Genomic DNA, 13685 nt, shown 5'->3' with positions numbered 1-13685 from the left:
ATTGGTAATGCATTATTCATTCCTCACTATATCTCTGTGCAGGTGTGTGTGTGTGTTTGGGTGAGAGTATTACTTTGTATGCTTCCAGTAGGCCTTTCTGTATAAGGTCCTGAGATAAAAAGAGCTTTTTAGTGAGCGTCCACTCTGCTTGTCCTTTGCTGAGAGAGTGACCATCCTTCCCACTGCCTCTCCTCCCGTCGTCTTAGCTGCTGCAGGGTTTGTGCAAGCGGTCGTCATTTTAATGTTAGTGAACTCTTGAGCCACAGACATAAGGAGGACGAGTGATAATAAGAAAGCAAACAACTGGAAAAATGCACGTAAAGTATAGCAGTATAAGAGGAGTAATGGCAGTAGCAGTGTGCTAGTGCAGAGGTGGTCCAACCCCATAAATATGCTGTTGTCCAAACCTCAAGGCTAGTCACCAGCACAGCAACCACTTGCTGCCTTTCTTATCCTCTGATTGCTCCTAATTTTTATAGGAGCACATCAGTTCAGGTGAAATTAATGTGGTATTTTTGTCGTTTGTTTACCATTCCTTTTTATTGACCTCCTTTTAATCATGTTCATCATCACCCTTAACAAACAGAACATCATTAGAGGGTTTTCCAGGGTAGTCATTTTGGTTTCATCAAAATAGTTGAAAATATTTTGCTCCCGTTTGGCTAGTACTGAGCACCATTCAAAGTGCATTGAAAAGTCAAAAATGTTGCAGTGTCTCCTTCCTTATTAGCTCTTTTGTTCCAAGAGCCCCCGAAGCAGTAACTCTCCTGGGACTGATATTTACGTTATAGTACTACTAGTAGTACAGTACTACTGGAGAAAACTTGTAGACTTAGGAATTGATTGCCATTGAAAACATTCAGTTTAAATTTTAAAATATCCTTTTTTATTTAAAAAAATACATATTTATCTTAGAAAAAGTTAGAAAATGGCAGGAATACCATCTCTGGTGTCAGATTGGTAACATTTAACAACAGGTTGTGACTATATCCCATGCCACTAAGTATCCTTTCATAACACCATTCTTAATAGTTGCATACAGGATAGGTAGTATAATTTGCATAATCAAGCCCATTTTTTAGCATTTTATTTTTTCATTCTTTTGCAACTATAAACAATGCTGCGTTAGACATCGTTGTAGCAAAATTTTTGTAATCTTGTGTATTTCCTAAGGAGAAATTTCTGCAAGGGAATTTCTGAGTCACAGACTTTGCACATTTTGAAGGCTTGATTTTGGTTTAATGTAGGTTGAAGGTGGGTTTAGCTCCCTTCCTACCAGGTCAGTCAGCATAGAGGATGTGAGATTGACTCATCACTTAGAGGCAGAGTACACCCTAGTTTAAAATGATGTCATACTTTGTTACCATTCAGGCCAAGGTGACGGAAGAGTTAGCAGCAGCCACTGCCCAGATCTCTCATCTACAGCTGAAAATGACTGCTCACCAGAAGAAAGAAACAGAGCTGCAGGTACAGCTGACAGAAAGCTTAAAGGAGACAGACGTCCTCAGGAGCCAGCTCACCAAACTGCAGGCAGAGCTCTCAGGTTTGTCCTTGGTGGAGAGGGCTGGGACTTTGACCATTCAGACTTAAGGAGTTAAACTATGTCCTTCCTCCGAGTACATTTGGCATTATGCTCATGAAGTTCATGAAGGACTGAGCCAAAAATTAAGGTGGACCAGTATAAATCCACGTGATTGTCTTACATGAAGTACAACAAAAGAACTGACTATTCATTTAGCTAATCAGTGGTCACCATTCCACTTTGTTTGGGCAAGTGTTGCCTTTAGTATCTTTGGTACTTAACGCTTGGCCTCAGAGGCCTGGAAGCGTTAATGTGTTCCTCTAACTAATGACACAGAGGTGGTCTGTGGAAGAGGTGCTTCCTGTACTGGTTGCCTCTTTCATAGAGGACGGATTCCAACTCCAGCCAGCACTCAAGGCCCCTGCCGCCTGGCTTATATCCCATGATGCTCATCCTGGCTTTGGACACACCAGCCAGCCTGCTACTGCTACTCTTTAGCCTGTCCTGTAGGTTTTGTCTTGCTTTTTACCCATGCTGTTCTCTGGACTTGGTATGTCCACCATCACCAATGTTTGCCTCCAGTTCTTTCCAAAATCTGCTTCTTCCAGAAGCTTTCCTGTTTTTTTCTAGAACATTTGATCTCTTTAAAATTCTTTATCTCTGAGTACATTATTATGACCATTATCGCATGTTGCTTTTGATCAGCACTGTTTATATACCTGTTTTCCCCTCTAGAATGCGAGCCCCTGGAGGGCAAGGATGGTGTCTTGCTCATCTTTGTAAAATCCTTTCCTCCAAATTAGTGTCAGCTAAGTGCCTGGCATAAAGGTGGTACTCAAGACATGGTGACTTGTATAGAAGATTTGGGAGGACCAGCATGTTGACTCATCCACTTCAGTGTATGGAAACAAACGTGGAAGGCACAGATGGGACCAGTGTGTGGGATGTAGCTGGAGCAACAGCAGAGTAGGGAAGAAACTACGTTTACTTGTCCGATAGAGGCTGAAAATCACTGATGTCAGTTAGGAAAGGGATACCTTGAAGGTAAATCCCTTTTCTGTTAGAGCAGAATCTGGGCACACGTAAGAGACATTCTTAGTTTTGAATGTCATAAAGATACCCTCTTTTCTTCTTTTATGATACCCAATGACAATTACCTCAAGAGTGCCATAGGGTCTCAAAAGTTTTCCAAACAGAATAAATTTTGATGCATTATTTTTTTAAAAAAATACACCAAATAGCTTTATTTGAGAAGGGATGTTTTGAAAGCAAGGTCTTGGTACAATGTCCCAGCTACCAAGAAAATTGAGAACATCTTACCCAGGCAGTGAGAAAAGGCTGGACCAATACCAAACAAAGATCTGTCCACGGTGTTGAGATGGTGACTGAAATGGAATTGTGGGAGTGATACATTTTGCAGGTGGGCTGTGACTGCCTGGAACTTTACTTTTCCATTCTGTGTGTGTGGAAAGTGACATACACGTACAGAGAGAAGTCTGGGTTGGGAGGGGGCGGGTCAGTTTATGGCTTGAATCAATTGTTGGTGCTGCTGAAAGAAGGGAAGGGAAGATGCTTCTGTGTTTGGATTGGGAGGTCACAGGATGCAGCTTCGAAGAAGCTTCTGGGATGCCAAATAGTCCACTGCAGCTCTGGTTCTGCAGCCAAGTCTCTTCTGCTGTTACATCCCAGAGCTCCAAGAGACTTCTGAGCAAGCACAGTCCAAATTCAAAAGTGAAAAGCAGAGCCGGAGGCAACTGGAACTCAAGGTGACAGCGCTGGAGGAAGAGCTGACTGACCTTCGAGCTGAGAAGGAGTCTCTGGAAAAGGTAAGTTTTATAACTGAAGTTTCTCTGTCGAACCCAAAGGGCCAGGATTCGCTGTTTAATAAACATTTTAATTTTCCTTTTAAAGAGTGCACTAGTATGTGCTCATTGTAACAAATACAAATACGACAGAAAAGTATAAAATAAAAAATAAAATTTATCTTTTTCTTTTCTCTAATCTCATGCATTAGAGGTAACCACCTGTAAACAATGTATGGTTATCCTTCCAGATTATTTTCTGTGTGTATAAAACATACCTGCACACTCACTTACACACACACATAGCTACACTGATATCATTTTGTAACAATGATGTTTAATGGTTTTTAAAAATATCGTGGACATTGCACTAATAACAATGAGAACTTTCTCATTCTTTTTAACTACTGTGTTAGTAGTTCACTATGAGACTGTACCATAATTTATTTAACTGTCTCCCATTGATGGGTTCTATGTTTCTGTTTTTTCACTATTTCAAGTATTGTTGCTTTGGACATCCTTGTACTATACAGCTATTTTTGTGAATTTGTTTGAGCATGCCCATAAAATGGATTGTCTGGATTAGAGGAAATGCTACACATGTACATTTTTTAAGTAAAGATTGCCAGATTATCCAAAAGAGGAGTGTGCTGGCTTATACTTCTAGCACTATTTGAGCAAGCTCATTTCTCCATTGCTTTTTTCAACTCTGCATATATCAGTTTTTCTAATCTTTATAGTCTGATAGGTGAAATATACTATCTTGTTTTAATCTGTATTTTTTTTTTAGTTATTTATTTTTAAATTAGTTTCAGGGGCACAAAACAAAGTAATACTTAGACGTTTATCATTTGTATCCCTCACACTGTGTCAACCCCTCTCCCCCATCCACTATCCCTCTGACATCGCACACAGCCATTACGTTTCCACTGTCTCTATTCCTAAAGCTGTACTCCGCTTCTTGTAAGTATATACATATATACATATATAAACTTGTAGTTGACGTTCATTATTGTTCAGCTTCAGCTTCAGGTGTACAGTGCAGTGATCAGGCATCTACATCATCCCTGAGGTGGTCTCTACCAGCAGGGTGTGAAAGTGTCCACTTCCCTGTACCCTCACCACTGTTAAGATGTTCCTCATCTCTTAATAGAGTGGTAGATAAAGCTTTTCTTTTTTTAAAAAAAAGTTTTTCTTGTTTTCCATCTTATCACAGTTTTTCCCACCCTGTAGCCAAGAATGTGAAATATATAGGGAAAATTAAACTTTAAAAATGGCAGTTTACAGAAATGAAGTAAGGACTCGGTGAGGTCACTCACTACCTCCACCATCCTCTTCATTTCTTCTCAAATAGCTAGAGCTGATGGTGATTCTCTTGTTCCTAAGAACCTCACAGAAAGGAAAAAGAAGTCAGCTCAAGAGCGCTGTCAGGCTGAGGAGGAGATAGATGAAATTCGCAAGTCACACCAGGAGGAATTAGACAAACTTCGACAGCTTTTGAAAAAGGCTCGGTTGTCCACAGACCAAACAGCTGCAGAGCAGGTAATGGGAAACTGAACACTTTGGAAATAAAAGAAAGGCGAAGGCTTGAAGGACTCAGAAAATCTTCTAGTTTCTTCCTTATCCCTTATGGTAACATTTCTCATAATTGATGCTCTCACTTTGGAGAAAGATGGAAGAATGCAATCCAAATATATGCAGAAAAGCCAGGAGTCAAATGACAAGTCTTTCCTTTTTTAAAGCTTAGTAAAAATTTAACTATATAAGTAAAATTTGAAAAAAAGGTCTTTATTAAAAAATTCCCAGCATAATAAGGCCAAAGTCCTTGACCACCAGACACCATCTTCCAGACATAGTATCGCCCTTGAAAAGAAGGGATTTACTTAAGTAATCAGACAGGAAACCAGGGATGGTGGCAGGACACAGCTGGTTCTGTAGTCCATTTGACAGGAATCATTTTCCTTGTAAGTTCATATTTGTTTGTCTGTTTAGAGTGAATTGGTGCCTAATTTGATCACCTCGGAATTTTGACAAAAATAAGTTTCTTCTGAACCTATAAAGTTCAGGGCCTGGACTCTGAAAAGCATGATTACATTATGGCCCTGCCCTCTAGGAACCTGTCTGGTCAGTCATAGCTCTCCGTGGTTGGAGTATTATTTAGAGTCCTGACAACCAATAACAGCTCCTACCTACCTTAAAAAAGTAAATTTACTTTCATAGTAATCAGGGTCTTTCAAACAGTCGTTTCCCTATGAAGCCGGGCTGTTAGCTTATTCTTTTTGCCTTATATAAGATGGACTACCCTAGATGCAACTGGACCCCCCTCTCCAGGGTACGGTGATTACTTTTTCTTGGCAGCTGTCTCTAGTACAGGCTGAGCTACAGACCCAGTGGGAAGCAAAATGTGAACATCTGTTGGCCTCTGCTAAGGATGAACACCTGCAACAATATCAGGAGGCGTGTGCCCAGAGAGATGCCAACCAGCAGAAGCTGCTCCAGCTGCAGGAAAAGGTAGGCGTTCTCCTTGGGTCAGGTAACTTAGGTAGCCCAGTTAATTTGAGGCAAGCAGGTTGTTTGAGTCTCGCAGGTTCTTTTGAACCTAAAAGATGCTAATAGCTTGAAAACAACCACTCTTGTTCAACTCTCCACAGTAAGCTTTCACATACTTATTTGGGATGACAGGCGAGTGACCTAGGGGGAGAAAAAAGCAGCACTTGGAGTGTTCTTGGAACATGTTTTCCATTATTATTTGATCCTTCATTTATTAAGCAGGTGTTTATTGAGTGGCAGTTGTGTTCCAGACACTGTTAGGGGAAGGGCTTGCAAAGAATTCTGCGCTTAAGAATCTCACAGTCAAGAAAGGGAGACCAAGAGAAACAAAGATGAGCATTAAGTGCTATGAGGCCCAGAAGAGCAAGTGCCTAGGGGAGCAGAGCCAGGAAGGAGAAGTAGCTTGGTACGAAGAGGCAACAGAACACCCTGGGAAAAGGCACTGAGATGGGACAGAGCGTGGGTGTGGTAGAATCATCTGACAAGAAAATGAGATATAGGACATGGCTTAGGGTCATGATATGAGAGTCCCCATAGCTGGAGATCAGTTTCTCTCCTTAAAGGATCCAGTTGAAAATCTGTCACTCAAAGATGGTGAAGGCATTCGTGTATGTGAATAGGTTGTGTTTGTCAACATTGTGTCCAATGTTCATATGTCTGTGGCTAGAGTTATACCTCCATTTTCTCATTATATTCTTGACCTGATTAGGAACAAGGCAAATGACCTTGCTGGGAAAGAGGAGGCGAAGTTGTCAGTTGAGATTGAGCGATGAGGAAATTGATGCTTTGAATCAGCAGGCCTGGGGGTGGGGGTGGAGGGTGTGGACACCAGCAGGCCAACATGAGGTTGCCCCTTGATGCTTAGGGTGGTTCTCCTGCGACTGGGTTCTCTGACTTTTACGTCACAGAGCAGGTCCCCGAGCCCCCAGCCATAGTCTGTTGGTTTTGCAGTGTTTGACCCTCCAAGCTCAAGTCACAGCCCTGACAGAGCAAAACGAACAGCACATCAAGGACTTGGAGGAAAACAAGTCCCAGATGTCTGGGGTCGAAGCTGCTGCCACTGACCCATCAGAGAAGGTGAGCTGGTAACTGAAGAAGCAAACCATCTCATATCGGCGTTTAGAAAGGATATGACCAATTTGTTGAATCAATAGCTTTTTTCCTGACTGGAGCGGTGCACCACTTGTCTGACTTAAGTAAAAATTAACCCTTTGTGGAACTGGTCACTTGGGTGGCAAACCCAGAGGGCCCTATCCTGAGGTTTGGGCAGGTAGGGGAAGTGCCTCTGAATCCCAGGAGAGGAGAGTGGAGTGTGCTCAGCATCGGCCAGCCTGGTGGCCCCGGGCAGCTCTACTGGTGGTCACGGTGGGGGGAGGGGGGGCGGCACAGTAAACAGTCTTTCAGCAGTCCTGGGTACACATACCAGTTTACTCCTCCTCGGTGGCCCTTCCGTCAGGTGCAGCACATTATTTTACATTGTCGTCTCTATAGCGAGAAGCTGCCCTCAGTGTGAGTCCATGGCCAGCTGTGTCTCGCTGTAGGCTTCTAAGAGGGCTTCATGTTAGCCTCCCACGCCCTTCCCTGGAATTGACGTGCATCCCTTAATCACTTGATTTCGGCAGCATACGTTCGGATACTGTTTTACTCTCCTTACGTCTTCACGCAGGTCAAGAAGATCATGAACCAGGTGTTCCAGTCCTTGCGAGGAGAGTTTGAGCTGGACGCCTCTTACAGTGGCAGGACCATTCTGGGGACCATTATGAACACCATCAAGGTACAGTGGGCGGTTGGTGGTCTCGTTGAAATGTGTATATTGTTGCTTAAGTACCTTGTAAGGAGTCATGAGTAAAATATTATTCAATACCGTTCATCAGTAGTGTGGCTACCTGGCATGACTTTTATCTGGACAGATCCGGGCAGCCTCCTACGAGAGGAAGAAGCAAAGTCCTTTAAACTAGATGACAGTGGGGTTAATAAGGACTGAGGAGCTCGGAGTGCCTGCTGTTTTCCTCTCAGTGACCGTCACCTCCTTGACTTTTGAACAGATGGTGACTCTTCAGCTGTTAAACCAACACGAGCGAGAGAGCAGCAGTGAAGAGGAGGAGGAAGAAGAGCGACCTCGGAGACCTTCCCAGGAACAGTCAGTCTCGGCCAGGTCTGGACCGTCTGAAGCACCTCTGAGTAGGGAGAGGCAGGAGGCCCCCACGATGCCATCGGAGCAGGTAGTCCAGGAAGCTGACCCATTGCCTCCTCAGGCCCTCCCCACCCCCCAGGATGGCATACAGACAAGGGAAGGGGAGCCCGCAGAAGCGGAGGCACTATCAGAAATAGAAGGTGATTCCCTCCCACCCAAACTGGCTTGTATCCCTTCCCAAAGAGCTCTGGAGCCCCCAACTTCAGTTCCCCCAAAGCCTCCGGGCCCTGTACCTGTGGACTCTGAGTGTGAGGAGACACTTGCTGCCAGCCCATTGGAAAATGCCAGTGTTGGGGAGCAAGAAAGTTCCACTAGACTGTCCCTGACTTTAGACCCTGAGAAAGGGAACCCACTTGCTTTGGGGCCTGAAAGTCCAGGAGGAGAGCCTCAGCCTCCAGAGCTCAAGAAAGACGAAGATGTCACTACCTCCACTGCTCCCTCCAAGGAGCTGTCAAGCACAGAGGCGGGTTCTACAGCTGCAGAAGCAGTGCTTGGACCCACGCACTGTTCTCAGCGTTCCAGGTATGCCCCCTTGAGCAGAATTTCAGGGACCAGGTGGCGGCATGTGGCGGTTGTCTGGTTTTTCCAAGGCAGGAAACTCATCCCTCAGAGACTGACTGACTGACTCATTGCTTCCTCCCTTCCTTCAGTGATACCTAGTACGTAAAAGGCTCTTTTGTGGGCACTGATAGTGTGGTAGGCAAGACAGATTTGGTTCTTGAGGTAAGGCGCTTACAGTCTAGTGGGACTGTTATTAAAGTGTTATAAAATTATGATAAGCACTAAAAAAGAAAGAGAAAAGAAATAGGGTGTATAACAGAGACTAAAGGGAGAGTTATTCTACTTTAGATAGGGTGATTAGGGAAGGATTCTAGAAGGTAACATTTAAACTGAGACCTGAAGGGTCGAAAGGGGACTTTTACGCCAAGAGTGGGAGGAAGAGGTTGCAGAAGGCAGCACACGCAAAGGCCCTGTGGTTGGAGGGGACATGACACAATTAAGGAACTAAAAGAAAGCACAGTAATTAGGAATAGAGGGGTATTACGCTGATGTTGGGAAACTAGGTAGTGGCCGAGTCATTCGAGCTTTTGTGTCAGTTAGAAATTTGGACTTGGAAGTACAGTGAGAAGCTATTAACGGGATTTAAGCAGAAGAGTGACTTGGTCTGATTTATTAGTTTTAAATAATGGCTCTAGGTTCTGGAAGGAGTCAGGAGTGTTAGGAGGCCAATGTGGATATGGGAGGGATTCCAGGGTGTTCCCACACGGGCTGGATTCGCACCCCGGAGCCTGTGATACTGTAGTCTGGAGCAGGAATAACATTTTCTGTCTTGATTTTTCTTTCAGTTTCGTTGGGGATGAAGAGAGTGAACTGTTTAAAGGGGCTACTCCGAAAGTTCCGAGGCCCAAAGTGCAGTCTGAGGAAGAGGATGAAGACGAGGTGGTAAGGAGATCTCAGGCACTGCCAAGTCCTCACACCACTACCTGGGGGCCCCTCCCCGCTGGCTCTGAGAAGAGAAATGGAGTCTGTTGGTGGCCCACTCCCTGGGCTCTGTGTGCAAGGCCCTGTGGGAGCAGGCTTGGGGCTGGGAGGGAGCAGTTCTGTAAGCGTGGTGGGGATGGTCAGGTACCACTTTATTCTTAGAAAAGGACTACAGTCTCTGTCCATGCAGAAAGGATTTTTACTTGAAGTGAAGAAAGGTGGGCTGGTGAGTCCTACATTAGAATGCTAAAGCCTCAGGTTCCCTCAAATCGGCTAGGCTATTACTTACATTTTAGAATTGGAAAGGACTTGGAAGATTGTCTTATCTGGCATCCTTATTCATAGACCAACTCAGGCTCAGAAGGATGATTTACCTAGCGCCACAGAGTGAGTTACTGGCAGAGCTAGGACTAAACCCTCAAGCTCCTACTAAGAGCTATAGGGGTTGGGCGTTCTCTGCCCCCTCAGCCTGCTTTCCAACTCTCTACCTTGTTTTGTCCTCACCTCATCCCTGGGCCAAAAATGGGTTAAGTGCTGATGGCGTAGCCTCGTTTTACAAAGCCCCAGAGTGAGGGCCAGGAGGGCGAGTTATAGCCTGGATGAGAGCCCTGATTCTTGCATCTGCTGTCCCTACTGTGCTAAGTTAAAGCATTCTTGGCTGTCACTGGGACATTTGACTGCTGTGATGGGAATTTCACTAGAGTGGAATATTGGTGGAGAACAGATCAGCTTCAGACTCAGTCTATGCCAGGGACAGAAATATGAGGTGAATGGGTGGAAATTCTCTCCCCTCATGTATCAATCAGAGTGGGTTTTGCCTTTTGCCAAAACCTTGGGGAAATGGCTATGACAGAGCTGGGATCCGGCTCCTGTGTACAAGAACTCTTCCCCTTGCCAGCATTCCTCTGGGGAAAGTGCATTAGTTCCTTCCATTAACCCTTCTTCCCAAGAATTACATTTTCATTTGAGAATTCTGAACATAAATTCTGCACTTAAAAAAAACCAACAAAAATCCACAATTGAGGTTTCCAAGTGACTGCCCTAAATAGAGTTGCAATTTTTTTGTTTTTCCAACTATACTCTAAGCAGTATAGGTATCAATACTAATACAATCAAGTTGGGTATTCTGAAAACTACTTTGTAGACATTCTCATTTAATCCTCTGCTAATCCAGTAGGGTAGGCACTTTTATCCCATTTTATAGAAAAGAGGACTAAGGCTCAGGAAGATTAAGTGACAAGTACGAGGTTATATAGCTGGTCCAAGGTTATACCGTGTTTCCCCAAAAATAAGACCTACCCCGAAAATAAGCCCATTAAGATCGTCAGCCGGATGGACCCATTTAATACGTCATGACGATGTTCCGAAAGAAGATGACATGACTATATTTGGATAAATGTAGATTGTTGTACGTGAAAAATAAGACACCCCCTGAAAATGCGCCCGAATGCGTCTTTTGGAGCAAAAATTAATATAAAATCCGGTCTTATTTTTGGGGAAATACAGTATACAACCTGGTCTTATTTTGGGGGAAACACGGTATAACTGGTAAATGTAGAGCCAGAATTTAGCCAGAACAAAACAGAAGCAGTGAGCCTCACTTTGAAATCACTTGATCAGTACCCAGGGAGAGGTATAAAGCCTGTTCGTCGGTCGTGGGGGTGGGATTAGCCCAGGGACCTCTGACTACATCACACTGCCTTCCCTTTGGCCGGTCCTGTGAAGTCTGATCTTGGGCCAGGGTAGCTCTCCAGGGCAGAAGGTACCTTGACAGAGAAGACTCAATGTGTGCCTGTCTCTAGCGTCAGTCCCTGCTGTCCCCATGGGACCTGTTCCCTGCCAATCCAGAAGAAAAAGGCCAGGAGCTCCAGCCATGAAAAGGAGGCCCATCAATCTTCCATGGCCTGTCAATCTCCCTTACTCTCCTGGTCAGAGAGAGTTGAAGGAGGGGCCCGTGAGACCAGGGGTGTGAGAGGCTGTAGCCCTGTGTTCCTGGATTTCTTTGTCTCTTGGGATTCTCCATGTGGGAATGTGGCCAAACCTCTAAATTTGACTCTCTCAGACAGGGCCGTGTTCAGAGCCAGACAGGACACCTTAAGCAGTAACAATGTGTTTTCAAACGTGCCTGTATTCTTTCCTACCTGCCTCCATCCTCCTGCATCCTCTCTCCCCGTAGGGCCGCTCTACTTCTGTTTCTTTCTCCTACTCCCAGCTCTCCCCTTCGACCCTTCTTTCCCCACATGAAATATGTACGTTACCACATGAGAGGAAACCTGTCAAATCAATACGTGTGTTTCACAAATAAATGACAAAATCAACCAAACTAAGTTGGTCTTCTTGTCTCTGTTGAAGGATTGCCTCTCTTCTCTGCCTTCTTGTCTCAGCTTTATCTGGAAGCCTAGGTTAACCGGCCTCAGGGGTAGTCCTTGCAGTGAAACCCTAACCAGCCGCCACCTTTCCAGCCCAGAGCCAGAGCACGTTAGCTGACTCACCTTGCACAGGTGGGAAGTCCATCTGGAGCGGGAACAAGTGAGGACTGACTACTCTTTCCTGTTTTGTCAGAGCATGAAGGGACGCCCGCCCCCAACACCCCTTTTCGGAGATGATGACGATGATGATGACATTGACTGGCTGGGATGAAGACCCAGGAAACTGATGCAAAGGAGTCTCTACTGACCCCTCTCCCTAAGCATGATTTTGCACAGGCAGCCCTGGGTCTAGGGGAGCCACAGGGTGAGGCGAAGGGGAGCTTTCCGAGGACAGTAGTTCAGCCGTCTGAGCTAGCCCGCTTCTGAGCCCCACCCGGCCGGGTGAAGAGGAGTGGGGGCCTGTCTTCAGAACGCTGGGGTTGTCAGCAGCTGATCCTGTTCCTGCCTCAGAAGCCCATTTGGAGGAAGGGCTGGTAGGTTCCCCGCTAGCCAGTCACCTACAAGAGTCCTGCCCTCTTTGAAGCCTTTTATTCTCTTCACTAACTCTCACACTGATGTGGGGAGCCCTTCTCCACCTGCCTCCCAATGCTCAGCTGTGCCCCAGCAAAAGGACCTGTCACCAGGGGTGAGGTCTCCCTGGTAGAACCGAGGGTGGATTACACCGACTGAACCCCAGTTAACAGCCTTGCCTGAGTCCTGGCACATGTATCTTTTCTCTGCCTTAAATCTTTGAAATTAACAAAACTAAAATAAACACCTGTAATGAAACGACTCAAGATCTTGGGGAGACACTGAATTTGGTTCTAAGGGCTGTGTGTGCTCCTCTCTGGGAGTTTACGGGTAGGAGTTGTAACAGCTCTGGGTCAGTTAACATGCATAAAATCATTGTGACATATTCCCTGTGGTACCCAACCCTGGAACTTGCGGCATTCAAAGGAAGTCCCCACCCTGCTATTCTAGCTCGTCGCGGTTGCATTAAGGCTTAGTGCATTGTGGTTGTCTGAGCACCGGTCCTGTTGTCCACTTGCTCCTGCAGTCTTTGTCCTACACCCTGGGAAGCCATGCAGAGAAGGTGGGAGGGTCGCTACGTTCCATTCTCACCTGTCATGGTACCTAAGCGGGTCTTCACTTTGAGAGCAACTGCCATTCCCTCTGAACTCAGAGCCAGGACTAGTGAAGAAAACAGTAGTGAGAAAATGTCTGTGGTCATTTTACATCTTCCAGGATCTTCCAAAGACCATGTAACCAGCCTTCAAAAAGTAAAATAATTCTAACAAAAATGTTCCTGATTTAAAATGTTGATAAGACAGGAACCCGAATTCCACTTGATGTGGCCTGACGTCCTCCTCTGAGCCTGTCACTATGTGGGGCTGGGAGGCGGGCACAACTACCAGTGGCTAAACTTGTTTAACAAATAGGCACTATTGTCAAGCACTTTACACAGACTGTCTCATCTCCAGCAACCCTTGCGGAAGACAGTTGTCCCCATTTAGACAGGCAGCCGGGCTGCCTGGCTCTTGCACCTGTTAGGGTGACTTAACTTCTCTGCACCTCAGTTTCTTCATCTCTAAGACAAGGACAGCAATAGTTTCTGCCTTGTGGGGATTAACTAAGTTAAAATTGTACAGTGCTTAGAACACTGCATGGCAAATAATAAGCACTATATAGGTGTTTATTACATTTTTAAAAAATTAAGTAGAGAAAAT

General features: G+C 45.2%; 1 protein-coding gene across 8 annotated transcripts in view; it reads left to right on the top strand.

Moving 5' to 3' along the window:
* The window catches only part of FKBP15 (FKBP prolyl isomerase family member 15), a 51159-nt gene extending 37926 nt beyond the window's left edge, over nt 1-13233 (top strand). For 2 of the 8 annotated variants that reach the window (XM_081067192.1, XM_081067193.1), the window contains exons 20-28: nt 1372-1543; nt 3212-3348; nt 4711-4866; nt 5683-5835; nt 6826-6951; nt 7541-7648; nt 7920-8590; nt 9415-9511; nt 12113-13233. In XM_081067192.1, the coding sequence (XP_080923318.1) occupies nt 1372-1543; nt 3212-3348; nt 4711-4866; nt 5683-5835; nt 6826-6951; nt 7541-7648; nt 7920-8590; nt 9415-9511; nt 12113-12190 (1698 nt within the window). In that variant the 3' untranslated portion in view covers nt 12191-13233. Of the gene's footprint in view, nt 1-1371; nt 1544-3211; nt 3349-4710; nt 4867-5682; nt 5836-6825; nt 6952-7540; nt 7649-7919; nt 8591-9414; nt 11869-12112 lie in introns of those variants that run through there. The other 6 variants (XM_081067190.1, XM_081067189.1, XM_081067196.1 and 3 more) reach the window with 5 other exon arrangements.
* The last annotated feature ends 452 nt before the right edge of the window (nt 13234-13685 follow it).

Source organism: Rhinolophus hipposideros, assembly GCF_964194185.1.
Source record: "Rhinolophus hipposideros genome assembly, chromosome: 11".
Lineage (NCBI taxonomy): Eukaryota > Metazoa > Chordata > Mammalia > Chiroptera > Rhinolophidae > Rhinolophus > Rhinolophus hipposideros.
The sequence above is the reverse complement of the archived record's forward strand: the minus strand, read 5'-3'. Positions and strand labels throughout refer to the sequence as shown.